Genomic DNA, 15,000 nt, shown 5'->3' on the forward strand with positions numbered 1-15,000 from the left:
TGCTTTTACAGTCATTTGCAGACATGTGCAGAGCAGCAAAAAATTTGAGCCCCTCTACTTATTTATATTGTTTCCAGCTGGTGTCAAACAAGGTGATGTTCTACATTGTTTCAGCTCTCCTACTATGAACAAATGTCCTTTTTTGTGGTCTGTTTGATACTCTTCACATTTTCACACATTTGTTGATGGTTTTGCTGTTTTTAAATGGTCCCCAAGCATAGTGTCATAGTATTATACTGTGTTCTCAAGTGTGGCAAGTCTGTGATGTGTCTTACGGAGAATATACGTGTGGTAAGTTAGATAAGTTCTTTCACATGAGTTTATAGTGTAAGCCATAAATTAAGGTGCCTTTAAACAAACACACAAGACAAGATTACATGTTGACCAGCTGACAAAAATGCTGTGACCAGGAGCTCATAGGAACCTAAACCTGTGTCAACCGTAGGAGCAGCAGTTGAGCATTCACTAATTCAGTGTTGGCAGCGACGTTATAGGACATAGCTACTACAAATGATGAGGATCAACTGTATATTTTAGTAGGCAAAAATTGGGTCCTAAGAAAGATTGTTTTTCACTGAAAGAAGAGTGAGAATATTTGATGCTCATTTGTTTCCCTTAGGACAGCAGCGTTCTCGGATGCTAGCTACTCTTTTTAAGGATGAAAGGTGCCAGCAGCTTGCTGCTTATGGGATCCTAGAGAAAATGTACCTAGATAGGATCATCAGAGGAAATCAACTTCAAGAATTTGCTGCCATGCTGATGCCTCACCAGAAAGCAACTACAGCTGATGGTAATGACTACTTCTTATAAGTATGTGGTAGTGAACATTCAGGTCACACTAGTGGAACATATTTTAAATTTGAAGAGTCTTGATGTCTTTCTGTAATATTTTTATCTAATGCTTGATAAAAAATGAATATTGACTGAAGATGAATATCATACATGGATATGAGTTTGAAATATAAGGGTAGACCTATTGGAAAGCATTTTTTGGAATATTTTTTGGATACTGAAAAGGCAGAAGAATTATAGGCTAGGCTTATAGCACCTGATTTTTTTAAAACTCAAACCATTTGGTAAGTACCTTAATGAATTTTAAACATCAGTTTGTAACAGAACATAATTACCCAGTCCTGTTTTAGATAGAGCAAAATTTGGCACAGTAGCTTGTGCAAGCTTATTAAGGGGTAAGTGTTTCCAATAAGAATAGAACTTGGTGTTATGTTTCCTACTATTTGCTTAAGTCATACTATCTTTGCTGGGAAAGATTTTTTAATAGATGCTTGTTCATAACATCAATAATTTTGTGTATGTTCCTCTATAGAGATTTTAAGGTAGCTTATAACAGTAGCACACATGACTAAAAATACAGATGTAGATCACTAGAAATATGGAAAAGGTCAAGACAGACATGCAGATCTGTCAGACTTGTTGCCTTGGACTCACTGTCATCCCATATTGAAGAGAATCTAGCTGTATACAATTATTTATATAAGATTTGGCAAAAAGGTATATATACCTCACCAGTCACTGCCCTAGATCCCAGATTTACTGAAGCAATTATATTGACCTATTGAATTTCTTTTATTTAATTGTACATTAAGAAACAAATAATTATCTTTCTGTCTAAAGGAGATAATTTATTCTATAGAATATTCTTTATGAAGATAGTGAGAAAAATTCCATTTCAGTCTTAGGATTAGTTGTAATTTTCCAAGCACTTGATTTAATTTAAATAATGTGAGTTGATAAACTGATTGATTTTCTTAATTTGATAGGCTGCTAGAAAGTTTAAAAAATTAAACTTATAGCCCACCTGTAATGGGTGTGTTTTGACCATTGCTATTCTTTTTCTAATTTTAAGATTTCTTGTCTCCTGTTTATTCTGAGCAACTTTAATAAATTATTTTGCAGGAAGTTATCTGATAAAAGCTAAATAAATAAGAGAAAGTTTCCAGAACTGATATAGTTAAACTTCAGATTTGACTTTGTGCTTTCTGGCCAGAGAAAGAAAAAATAAAATCAGATTACTCTTCTAAAATGAGGGATTCTAACTAGGATCTCTGAGAATGCAAATGATTTTCAAATTTCTCACAGGAGACTGTGTATATAGGACAGGTATTTTGTCGTCTTTTTCCATTTTAGCCTTTGTTACTTTATTTATTTTTCGTGACCATCTTTGTTTATTGTCATTACAACCCCTAGGCTAGCACTCTTGAGACATAGTGGTGTTGTTATTCTTACAATTCAGCGGTTTTAGCATATTCCCAGGGTTTTACAATGTTACTGCTAAGCTGTTTTCTGCTCTGTAGATTTGCCTGTTCTGATCATTTCATATAAATGGAACCATACAGTGTGTGATCTGTTGTGACTGGCTTCTTTCACTTGCCTTGATGTTTCCACGGTTCATCTGTGTTGTAGTGTACATCAGTACTTCATTCGCTTTTATTGCCAGATAACATTGTGTTACCTCATTGTATTTCATCAGTTGATGGACAGTTAGGTTCTGTTGTGAACATTCATGTGAAAGTTTTTGTACGGACATAGGTTTTTTATTTTTTTAATTTTTGATTCTCTTGGATATCTATCTAGGAGTGGAATTACTGGGTCATATGGTAGCTAATGTCTGTACAAAAACTCTTACATGAATGTTCACAACAGCATTAAACACCCTAAATGTCCATCAGCTGATAAAGAGGTATGCTGCAGTCCATGGGGTCGTAAAGAGTTGGACATGACTGGGCACCTGAATAGCAACAGCAGCATGGTAACTGTGTTTATTCTTTTGAGGAGCTGCCAGACTGTTTTCCAAAATGACTGCCGCAGTTTACCTTCCTGTGTGTGAGGGTTCCATTTTCTCCATGTTTTCTCCCACAGTTGTTATTATCTGTCTGATTGTCTTCATACCCACTAGTCATCCTAGTGGGTATGAAGTGTGGTATCTTGTTATGGTTTTGACTTGCATTTCCCTGAGGGCGTCATGATGTTGACCACCTTTTCATATGCTTATTGACCACTTTTAAATTGGGTTATTTGGTTTTTTTATTATTAAATTGTGTGAATTCTTATATATTCTAGGTGTTATCATTGCCAGATAAGTATCTTCTCCCAATGTATGTGTTGTTTCTTCACCGTTGATGGTATCTTTTGAAACCCAAACGTTATTAATTAATTTTTATGAAATCCAATTTATGCTTTTTCTTTTGTTGTTTGTACTTTAAGTGTTGTATCTAAAAGGCTGCTGCCTAATCCAGGGTCATAAAAAGTTGCTCTGTTTTCTTCTATAAGTTTTATAATTGCAGCACTTATATTTAGGTCTTTGATTAATGTTAAATTAATTTTTGTATGTGGTGTGAAGTAGGGGTCCAACTTTACTTTGCCTGTGAATATTCAGCTGTCCTAGCACCATTTGTTGGACTCTTTATTTCCCCACTGAATTACCTTGGCATCTTTGGTGGCAATCAGTTGACTGTAAATGTGAGTTTATTTCTGGACTCTAAATTCTATTCCGTTATTCTATATGTCTGTCTTCACACCAGAATTCCCCAGTCTTGATTACTGTGTCTCAGTAGTAAAATCAGAAATTTTTAGCCTTCCAGCTTTGTTCTTTTTCAGAATTCTTTTGGCTCCTCTGGGTCCTTTGAGTTTCCATGTGAATTTTAAGATGAGTTTGTCAATCTCTGTGAAGAAGCCAGTTGGGATTTTGTTAGGGACCGCACCGAGCCTGTAGATCAATTTGGGGAGTTAACAATATGAAATCTTCCATATTTTCCTATTTATTTAGGTCTTTATATTGGAAAGTGGCTAAGAGAGTCAATCTTAAAAGTCCTCATCACAAGAAAAAAATTATGACTGAGGTGATGATGCTAGTTAACTAAACTGGTGATGATCATTTCACAGTATATACATATATCAACTCACTGTGTTATATACCTTAAATGAATACAATGTTACATGTTAATTATATCTCAATAAAAGGGAAAAAAAGAATTGGGTGAGCCCAACAGTCTAACACTTTCAGGATGGGGCCTTAGGTCCAGAACTCTGTCAGGCCCTGTTTTATCTTTCTGAGGGGAAGAGCCTATGCCTGAGATCTCACGAAGGGATCTTGCCATCCAAACACTTCTCACATTTGCCTCAGGACAGTGGTTGTGCAGTGCCCAGAGAAACAGAGACATTCCCATTGCTCTGTATGTTTTGACTTATCAAGCTGTAAGCATGATTGCATGAGTGTTTTGCTGCTGCTTGCTGATGAAATCTGTGCTTATAGCAAGAGAAGAGAAGGCAATGAAGCTGCTAACTAGTCCAAGGAAGCAAAAGCCCAAATCCAGAGGACTAAATCTGTTCAGCTAATAAGTAGCTACTTCCCAGTCATCTTCTAAATGTTATTTTTATTTAATTGTATGATTCCAAATGTACCAATTAGGGTATCTTGGTTGCTTTTAAAATGTTGATAAGAATAAAGACAATGATTATGAATTATTACATGTCTGGAAATTTTTTTTTTTAAAGATGCGTTTTTTAAGAGTGTAAACCTAGTTTCAAAATTATAACTTTCTTATTTATATTTAAGGTTCTAGCATCTTGGACAGAGCTGTTATTGAACACAATTTATTGTCTGCAAGCAAATTATATAATAATATTACTTTTGAAGAACTTGGAGCCCTTTTAGAGATTCCTGCAGCTAAGGTATTTTCTTATTTCCAATACATAAAAAGGAAGTTAAGAGACTAAATCATTGATATAAAGAGAAAATAAAATACATACAGTTGGACCTCAATAACTGTGGATGAAAAATTTGTGAATATGGAGGGGGCCAGCTCTATTCATTGTACTACTCCATTTTATGTAAGGGTCTGGAGCCTCAGTGGATTTTGGTAGCCAGGGCCCTCATGGAACCAGCCTCCCAGGGCTGATATTGAGGGATGACTATAATCGGTAAATATTGTATACATTGTATGTATACAATAAAAACATAAATAAAAAGCCTCAGATAAATGGAAGTAAATTATTTCAGTGTTAAAATAGTACTATAATGGAATTAATTGTCTTTGGTTTTGGATTTTTTTAAAGTTGTAATTCATGGTAAAGTGACCTAGAATGGAAATCTTAAAGGGGTTCCAGGTTATGATTCCCATTTTGTAAGAATATCTTTGTTTCGTATCTGTTCAAATCCACTTCAAAGTGGTTTCTGATTTTTAACTACCATTTGCTTCAGTTCTTTTTCCTGCCCTTTAATGACTATGGTAAGCTATTTTATATAAGCTATTTTATTGTAACTTCTGTGGTTGATTTAACTTAAGAAGTTGGCTGCATTATCAGGGAGTTGATTTCATTCTTAGTCATGATTTGGTTGGCTATGTATAAATTCCAGAAAAGTGCCAGTATTATTTAGAGGGTATTTCAGGTGTCATCTACAAAACATTCTCTTAATTTTAGATAAAGCAAGCAATCAACCTTACTTTTACTAACTTGTAGACCTTAAAGTCATGCAGTTATGGTCACGTCTCCTTTTATCTGTTAGAAAATACTGAATTAAAATTTCACTAACACAGTTCCTTTACATGTATGCATTTCATACCCAGTGGAGGCAGTGGAACCATTTTGGAACCAAAGCTTTAGTTCCCATTAATAGATGCTTGCTTCTTAGGCTTTGAGGCATGACTTCCTTGCTGAGACTGCTAGTCACAGTCTGTTCGGGAGTGAATTAGGGTTGATTATGAACATGATCAGAATTACTATGACTATTACAACCCAGTTTCCTTAACAGACAGTAAACATGAAGTATGTCTTTAGGAATCAGAGGACTTTCTGCTCCCCTTTAATTGTCTTTTAAGTCCTTTCATTTCCCTGTTAAATTTGAACACTCTTCTTCCTTTCAGTTTTTCCTTCAAAAAAACTACTGTCTTAAATAGTTTTGGGGGTGATAATGTGAAAACTGAACTGAAATAAAAGAAGAAAAGCTAGGGATTTTTTTGAGGTGTGGATCCCAGAGAGAAGAAAAATTGTGAGTTTGATTTTGAGCAGAGAGGAAAAATTGCTAAGAGGGCTAGGTGCTTGTTCAAAATCTTACAAGAGAAACAGATCCCAGTTAGCGTAAAAGAATGGATTGTACCCAGAAAGAATTGGGGAATTAAATAGGCAGATTTACAAGATTTGCCCTTGTAACAAACGGCAGATGAACACATACATAAGGCTTAGTGATGGTCAGCTAACCCAAAAGCTTTCAGTTCTGTTGATGAGCATGTGTGAATAACTCGATATGATAATTAAAATGTCTAAGAGTTTTGTTTTTTTTTTTAAACAGGCAGAAAAGATAGCATCACAAATGATCACAGAAGGACGTATGAATGGATTTATTGATCAGATTGATGGGATAGTTCATTTTGAAAGTAAGAAGTTTTGCTTGGTTATAGCATGATGAAATGACAGTATTGTGTATTTGTGATTAAAACATGCTGAGTGAGCAATTGCCAAGCATTTTCCTTTGACGCAGAATCTTACTACTGGAATGAACTTATTTGCTAGAGAAATTGTTGTTGTTGTTGTTCAGTCACTCAGTCGGGTCCGACTCTTTGTGACCCCATGGACTGCAGCATGCCAGGCTTCCCATCCTTCACCATGAGCAGGAGCTTGTTCAAACTCATGTCCATCGAGTTGGTGATGCCATCCAACCATCTCATTCTCTATCATCCCCTTCTCCTGCCTTCAGTCTTTCCCAGCATCAGGGTCTTTTCCAGTGAGTCAGTTCTTCACATCAGGTGGCCAAAGTATTGGAGCTTTTCTTTAGGATTGACTAGGTCGGTCTCCTTGCAGTCCAAACGCAAGGAGGAAAAATTGAAACTGGGATTGCTGTATTCATTCATTTACTCACCAAACATTTATTGACTATACCATGTAATGGGTGTGTAGAAAGGACAGTTGCATTTCCTATTCAACAGCTCACTAAACTGATGGAGGCAGACAGGTAAGTAGATCTCGTTTGTCTTAATGCCTCCTCAGCCCCTCTTGCCACCTCACTTGTGCCCTGGACCTTACTGTACCAGAACCATTCTGCTTGGACAGTTGTGACTTGAAATACCCGACTCTGGCCATGGCCTTTCCCCAGCCTTTCTAGTGGTCTCTCTCGGGTACGTCTGCTTCACCTCTTCCTTGACCGTGCTGGAGCCTTCCGTCTGTGACTTTCACTTTCCTCCTGTCATCCTAACCCTTTAAAATTATTTTACTTTATTTTATTATTTTAAAAAGTTGTTTGTATTTGGCTGTGCCTCGTTGTGGCATGCAGGATCTTTTTTTTTTTTTTAAGTTGCAGCATATGAACTCTTTAGTTACGGCATGTGGGATCTAGTTCCCCGACCAGGGATTGAACCCGGGTCCCCTGCATTGGGAGTACAGAGTCTTAACCACGGGACCTCCAGGGATGTCTCCCTTTTTAAAGTTTTGCCGTTCTTCCTATCCAGCTTAGAGTTCATGGTTCATCATTTCAGTTACTCTTTCGCAGAGGCCCCAGACCACTTGCCTACTAACTTTGTTCCTGCTGTCCAGCAGGTCTTCACCTTGAATGACCCCATCCTTTGGCTTTTCCAGGCCTGTCCTTGAGTAGCTAAACTAGGGTTGCTGGAGAAGAGTCAAGAGTCCCAGATTGATTGATAGCGCTGCAAATCCAGGGTCCTGGGTTCTCGACACTGCCTGGGATTCTTTGTACATTTCTCTAGCCCACTCTTTTTCCCTACTCTGCAGTGACTGGTTCTGATTTCAGTTTCCTAAATCTCCAACTTTTGTCCTCCTTCACCCAGGAGAAGACTGCATTTCCTGTTCATAGAGAGAAGAAAAAAAAGCTGCTCATATGAAATTATCTTAACTTCTTTATCAGGTTTATAAACTCCTAAATGTTAAATATAGATTGAGTTTTGTCTTTTTCTTCTTTCATGTTATACTGGAGATAGTTTCCATTTCTCTTTCTAGTTCTTCCACTTGGGATCCCTTCTCCGAACTCTGCCACTCCCTACCCCCAACAGAAATCTTTTTAAAGAACTTGAGCTTAGCAATTATTTTGCCCATTTTCATCCTTTTCCCCCCTCCTTTGTTGGCTTCTTTCTATCAATATTTAAACATACTCAGGTCTCTTCTGTTTTAGTAAAAATCCTTTTATCTTTCAGGCTTCATCTTGGCTTTGCATCATATCGCATAGGGTTGACCACTTACTCCTTTTTGATTGCCCCCCACCCCCTTGACTTCTGTCCATCTCCTTCACCATGTTCTCCTGCTTCTCTGCCTTTTTCTTCAGGTGTTCTTCCCAGCCATCTCTGTAGACTCTGTAGTGCTTTACATTTAAATATTGGGGCGCTTAGGACTTACTCCTTGGCCTTTTCTTCTTGCTCTGCTGAGTTACCCTAGTAACCTGGTACCCTCTCATCTACTCCTATTGATCCATCTCTATGCAGACAATACTTAGATTTCTAGTGTAAGTCTCCCTTCTGAATCCCAGACTCAGCGGCTCTAATTGACAAATAGGTGTTTCCCACCTGACTGCTTCGTGGGCATCTCAGAAGGAACATATCCAAAACCACATTGACCATTTCCCCTCCCTGCCTGCCTCTCAGAACAACCAACCAGCTATCCAGAACTAGAGTGTTCACCTTCTCCAGCACCCTTATCCTTGACCCCTTCTTTTCTTTGCTGCCCAGAATCCTTTCAACTTTCTGTCTTATGTGTATCTAGAATCCACATACTTTTCTTCATTTGTTCCTGTGACCACTCTATTCTAAGCTCCTGTGCCCTCTTTTGGGCTTAAGAAATAGCCTCTTAAGTTTTTTTTCATGTCTGCAATTGCTTCTTTCTAGTCCCATTGCCCTGCTATAGCCAGAGTGATCATGATCTTTGAAAAATGCAAACAGGCAGAAAAAAGAAATAAAAACCAAATGATTCAGTGTTACTCTATTCCATTACATGCTGGTTGAATGGTTTCCCCATTGCTTGTAGAGTAAAATTCTGCAAAGTCTCCAAAAGATCGTGCATGACCCTTTATGAATTTCTCTTTCCAGTCCAGCCCACAGGTCTTTTTGTTTTCTCCATCACTGTAAGTTCCTTCCCATATCAGACATTCCAGAATAGCCATCCCTCCACAGCTAGCCTCTCCAGTCATCTTCTATTTGTCCCCATGTCTTAGTTTCAACAGCGTTAATCAATAATGATTTTCCTGACTCCTCAGTTTAGGAGTAGCTCTAAGTTATATGTTCTTGTCACCCTGAATTTCTTGCTAGCATTAATCATAATTATTTCCATTTCTGTAGCTCTTTGTCTAAATGCCTGTTTCTGTTACCAAGCTCAGCTTCCTAGTGATCAGTATTAAGTGTTTCTTGTTCTCCATGGTATGTCCAGCATCTTTTCCAATGCCCTGCCTATTGTAAGTGGGAAATAAATAATTATTGAATTGACAAATACAGTATATGATGAATAGTATAGCAGAGGGGTCACCAAGTAAAAAAACAATTTAAATTAATGTCTGCCAACTTGATAGAATATGGAATATTTTCCTTTCTAATTTTCTTAGATTAAAAAAATTACAATGGTAAATCTGCTCTTATTAAGAAGTAAATATTACACCAGTGACTAAAGGAAGAGTCTGTAATATCTTTTCACTGTCTCTTGCATTCCTCTAACCCCACCTGTCTGGCACAACTAGTATTAGTCTGAAATCTTGTCTGTCTTTCTACATGCTTATATAGATAAGTAAAAAAAGGTAGGGACTTTAAAAAATGGCATCCTACCTTAAAGTACATAGTATTCTATAAAGTGTTTTTTTTTTTTTAAGTTAATGTACCATGAACATATTTTCAAGTCACTAGATATAAAATCTAATTTATTTGTTTTAATAGTTGTGTGGTTATTTCATGGAGTTCAACTATTCACCTGTTGCTAGACATTCAGGTGGTTTCCTTGTGCAAATCTTTAAATCCTGGGACACTTAGTTCTCTAGAACGAAGTCTCAGAAGTTGCATACTCTGATGTTTCAGAGGATATATGTATTTTGATTAATAGCTACTCAGAAAGCTATAGCCATTTACACTTCCACCAACATAAGAGAATGAAGCTTTAACAATTGGATATTCTATTTTTTTTCATCTTTTGCCAGTTGTTGGGGGGAAATACTGCATTATTGTCTTACTGTACATTTCCTTGGCACTGGTGAAGTTTAAATCTTTCCATGTATTGGTCATTAGCATTTTCTCATCTGTGAATTGTTATTTTTTCTTACATATTTCCTTCCTTTCTTCTCCATACCTTTCCTATATCAATGTTACAGATACTTTTCTCATTCTAACAGTTGTGTTTCTGTTAGGCAATGTGTACCGTAAACCCTAACCCCAGACACATTTAAAAGTTTTTTTTTGCAGCCAAATATGTCCATTATTAATTTTATGACTTTTGTGTTTTCTGTATTGAGTAAGAAAGTCTCCTTCATTTTGGGGTTAAATTAATATTTAAAGTTTCTTTAGTATTTTATTTATTGTTTTATATTTACAAATTCAGTCTGTAGTTCATTTTTGTGTATAATTTTAAGTCATAGTCTAGCTGTTTTTTTTTAAAGATAGATTGCCAATTATATGAGTATCATTTATTAAATAAAGCATCCTTTCTGATCTTTGAAGTGTATTAGGTTTCACGTGGTGCTAGTTGTAAAGAACCCGACTGCCAGTGCAGGAAATGTAAGAGACGTGGGTTTGATCCCTGGGTCAGGAAGATCCCGTGGAGTAGGGCAAGGCAACCTACTCCAGTATTCTTGCCTGGAGAATCCCATGGGCAGAGGAGCCTGGCGGGCTGCAGTCCGTAGAGTTGCAAAGAGTCGGACACAACTGAAGCGACTTAGCACGCACACACTTTTCACAAATTAGTTTGGATCTCTTTCTGTTCCATGGATCTGTAACAATATTGCATAATTTATAAGAGAGTTTGCTGTTGATAGAGCAGACCCTGTCCCTCCACTACTATTTTTTAATTGAGTCGAGATTCACATCTGTGAGATTAATCATTCAGTATCATTTAGTATGTTTCCAGTGTTGTACAGCCACCATCTCTGCCTGGTTCCAGAATAGTTTTATCTTCTCAAAAAAAAGCCCCATACCCCTTAAGCACTTACTCCTCATACCTCTCTCTCTCCAGCCCCTGGCAGCTAATTTCTGTTGTTTCTATGGATTTACCTGTTGTGGATATTTGATATGAATGAAACCATACAATATGTGACCTTTCAGCTTCTTTCATGTAATGTAGTGTTTTCAAGTTTCACTCATGTTATAACATGTAGTCAGTACTTCATTCCTTTCTAAGGCTGAATAATACTTAGTTGTGTAGATATACTATAATCCTTCCCCTGTTTTTAATTTTCAAAATTATCTTGGCTATTCTCAAACATCAGTTTTTCCATATTAACTTCAGTAATTTTATCTTGTTCAGGAAGCAAAACAGAGCAAGGGGGGATTGTCTTGGAAATTTCTTTAAATTTATGTATTAATAGAAAAGGACTGATACTTTTAAGATATTACATCTTTCCAGCTGGAAATGTGGTTTGTATCTCTACTCAAGTTATTTTATGTCCTTTAGTCAGATTTTATAGTTTTCTTTCCCGTCATTAATTCTGTGCCCAAATTTGTAAATCTTGATGCTGTTTTGGATGGAGCTGCTCCCTCCCTAGTTTTTCATTTCTAACTGCAGATTGCTGTGCAGAGAAAAGCCTGCTAGATCGTGAGCGTTTTTGTGTGGAGTTTAAATATTAAAATATTCTTTAGAGTCCAGTAGAGACAGCGTGGAGTAGGTAAATAGGCTTACTTTCCCCAGTAGGTGGCAGTGTCTTATGAAGGTATAAAGTGAAAGAAAGTGAAAGTCGCTCAGTCCTGTCGAACTCTTTGTGACCCCACAGACTGTACACTCCATGGAATTCTCTAGGCCAGAATACTGGAGTGGGTAGCCTTTCCCTTCTCCAGGGGATCTTCCCAATCCAAGGATCCAACCCAGGTCTGCGTTGCAGGCAGATTTTTTACCAACTGAGCCACCAGGGAAGCCCAAGAATCCTGGAGTGGGTAGCCTGTCCCTCCTCCAGGGGATCTTAAGGTATAAACTGAGTGAGAAAAGCACTTCAGTGCTTTAACTTAAGTGAAGTCATCTTACTGTTGTGGCTGAGGTGGTTTGATTGGGTATATTTTGTATATTTTTGTTTTGTTTTATATTCTGTGCCAGTGACTGGAGTACTTTTCTTAACTGTTTGCTTAATTAGCTTAATTTTATCAGCCAAGAGTTTCGTATTAAACTTTTAAAAAATCAGCGTTTCTGTATTTTGTCTTCTAACTCACATTCACTATGGTCGCAAAGGAGTAACTTCCGCTTTGTACGTTATTCCTTTTTTCTCTAGCACGAGAAGCCCTGCCAACATGGGACAAACAGATCCAGTCACTGTGTTTCCAAGTGAATAACCTGCTGGAGAAAATTAGCCAGACAGCACCAGAATGGACAGCTCAAGCCATGGAGGCCCAGATGGCTCAGTGACTCCTGCAGGCCGTCTGTGCACACTACACCTTTCCCATGTTGTACGGATTCATTTCACTATCTCTCAGAAACATTTGCATCATGACCTTACATATTTCAATCCCTTTTATGCTGGATTCTATTTAAAGAAGACATTATTAGAGCAGGAAGTACAAGCATTTAAAAAATATGTAGTTCCCATTTATTCAGGGTCTCTGTATCAAGCTAACTCAGATGTTTTGAAAGCTTTTTCTTTAAACAGAGTAAGTGACATATCTGTGGCTAAGGAGTTTGGGATTTGTGATAACTTTGTAGTCATGTGAAAATAAGTGCTTTGTGCCTCTCCACAGGTGGTTATTCTAATAAATGGAGAAGTGAGCCAAATAAAAGTAGTACTTTTGTTTTTAATTAGTGAATAGTCTTTTGTTCCTTTTCCCTTTCACTTCTGCAGACAATTATTTGTCCCGTATGCAAGAAATGAAAAGATAAGCCAAAAAGCCTCTTCCCTAGGTATTCACAGTCACAGAGCCAAGAGTCAGCACATGAAATACTTGTACCAAGTCTGAGAGCACACAGTGGGGAATTTTTTATTTAGCAGAGAAGGATCAGCAAAGACTCCTCAGAATCATTCTAGCCTCCCTTCATAGAGAACATGGGGAAGGACTTTTAAAAAAGAGTCTGTAGGCAACTACCAGTTTCAACTCGAACATGTAAGGAGCTCAAGTAGTCACTCCATCCTCACAGCAAGAGAAGGCTTAACAGGTGGAAAAAAATCAATTCCTTTTCTTAGGTCCACCAGAGAATTGAGGTCACAGGGCAGACCACCACTCCCAAAACTGGAAAAATAAACAGAGTCACAGTAAAGGTCAGCTTACCAGGAGCGGACCAGCTTGGGCCAGTAACTGGTGAATAGCAAAATGGTAACTTTGAGAAATTACTGGAGGCTAACTATGGACTAGGGCTTCTGTGGAGGCTCAGTGGTAAAGAATGCCTGCAATGCGGGAGATGTGCGTTAGATCCCTGCTTTGGGAAGATCCCCTGAAGAGGGAAATGGCAACCCACTCCAGTATTCTTGCCTGGGAAATCCCATGGACAGAGGAGTCTGGTGGGCTGCAGCCCATGGGGTTGAAATAAAAGCAATAAGTTTGGATTGGCAGGACAGTTAAAACCCCCTGGCACTCCAGGAAGTTCTCATGATTAAGATGAGGGATCCCCTTGTGTTTCAGGGGAGGAGAAAGTGACTATTTTGAAATACTTCCAGATCATTTTCCATGACAAAGGCCTGCCCTCTGAAGGAAATTACTCTACCAAGGCCTTATCTGACCTGGGGAAAAGCCAGCTGGATATTTGCAGTCCCTGTTAGCCTACTTGTGACACGACTTAGCAACTAAACAACAATTTTTTTTTAGACAACATGTCAAGAGTTGACTCATTGGAAAAGACTGATGCTGGGAGGGATTGGGAGCAGGAGGAAAAGAGGACAACAGGATGAGATGGCTGGATGGCATCACCAACTCGATGGACATGAGTCTGGGTGAACTCTGGGAGTTGGTGATAGACAGGGAGGCTGGCGTGCTGCGATTCATGGGGTCGCAAAGAGTCGGACACAACTGAGCGACTGAACTGAAACTGAAGGTGTCAAGGACAGATGGGTAGTGTAATCAGAGAGTGAAATTTCAGAACTATAAAATTTTAGAAGTATATATAATTGATACACTAAGAAAGGATGGGGAAAATAGAATCACAATATTTTTAATCAACAACAAAAAATGTGAGGCAAAAACTGATGAAACTGCAAGGAGAAATAGATGAATCCACTATACTTGAAAACTTCACCATTCTGTCAGCCGTGGACAGATTGAGCAGGCAGAAAGTTACTAAGTACGTATTTGAACTCAACAGCACCATCAATCAACTGGATCTAATCTGATATTTCTAAACTACATCCAACGATAGTACACTCAAGCTCACATAGAACATTCACCAGAGTAGACCATATCCTGGGTCATAAACACAGCTTAACAAGTTAAAAAAAATAGAAATCATAAAATGTATGCTCCCTGACCACAATGAAATAAAACTGAAAATAAACATAGGTGGAAATTTCCCTAAAACTTGGAGATTAAACAACATACTTCTAAATAACATGCAGATTAAAGAAGAAATCTCAAGAAGAATGAAAATATTTTGAACTAAATGAAAATACAACTTATCAAAATTTGTGGGACACAGTACATGTATTAGGAAAGAAGAAAGATCTAAAATCAATAAGCTTCCACAAGAGGAAACTAGAAAAAAAAGAAAATTAAATCCAAAGTAAGCAGAAGAGATGAAATAATAAAAATCAGAGTAGAGTGTAAATCACTGAAACTTGAAAACAGGAAGTTAATAGAAAATCAATGAAATCAAAGCCTGTTTCTTTGAAAAAATGAATAAAATGATTGACTCTAGCCAGACTAAGATAAAAGGAGAAGACAAAAA

General features: G+C 37.6%; 1 protein-coding gene across 2 annotated transcripts in view; it reads left to right on the plus strand.

Annotated features, from left to right (window-relative positions):
- Positions 1-12,884, plus strand: part of COPS4 (COP9 signalosome subunit 4) — a 38,455-nt gene extending 25,571 nt beyond the window's left edge. The window contains exons 7-10 of one of the 2 annotated variants that reach the window (XM_068975152.1): positions 620-790; positions 4,574-4,689; positions 6,308-6,392; positions 12,407-12,884. In XM_068975152.1, the coding sequence (XP_068831253.1) occupies positions 620-790; positions 4,574-4,689; positions 6,308-6,392; positions 12,407-12,540 (506 nt within the window). In that variant the 3' untranslated portion in view covers positions 12,541-12,884. The remainder of the gene's footprint in view (positions 1-619; positions 791-4,573; positions 4,690-6,307; positions 6,393-12,406) is intronic. The other variant, XM_068975153.1, reaches the window with a different exon arrangement.
- Positions 12,885-15,000: the final 2,116 nt, after the last annotated feature.

This window comes from Capricornis sumatraensis, chromosome 7 (assembly GCF_032405125.1).
Source record: "Capricornis sumatraensis isolate serow.1 chromosome 7, serow.2, whole genome shotgun sequence".
Lineage (NCBI taxonomy): Eukaryota > Metazoa > Chordata > Mammalia > Artiodactyla > Bovidae > Capricornis > Capricornis sumatraensis.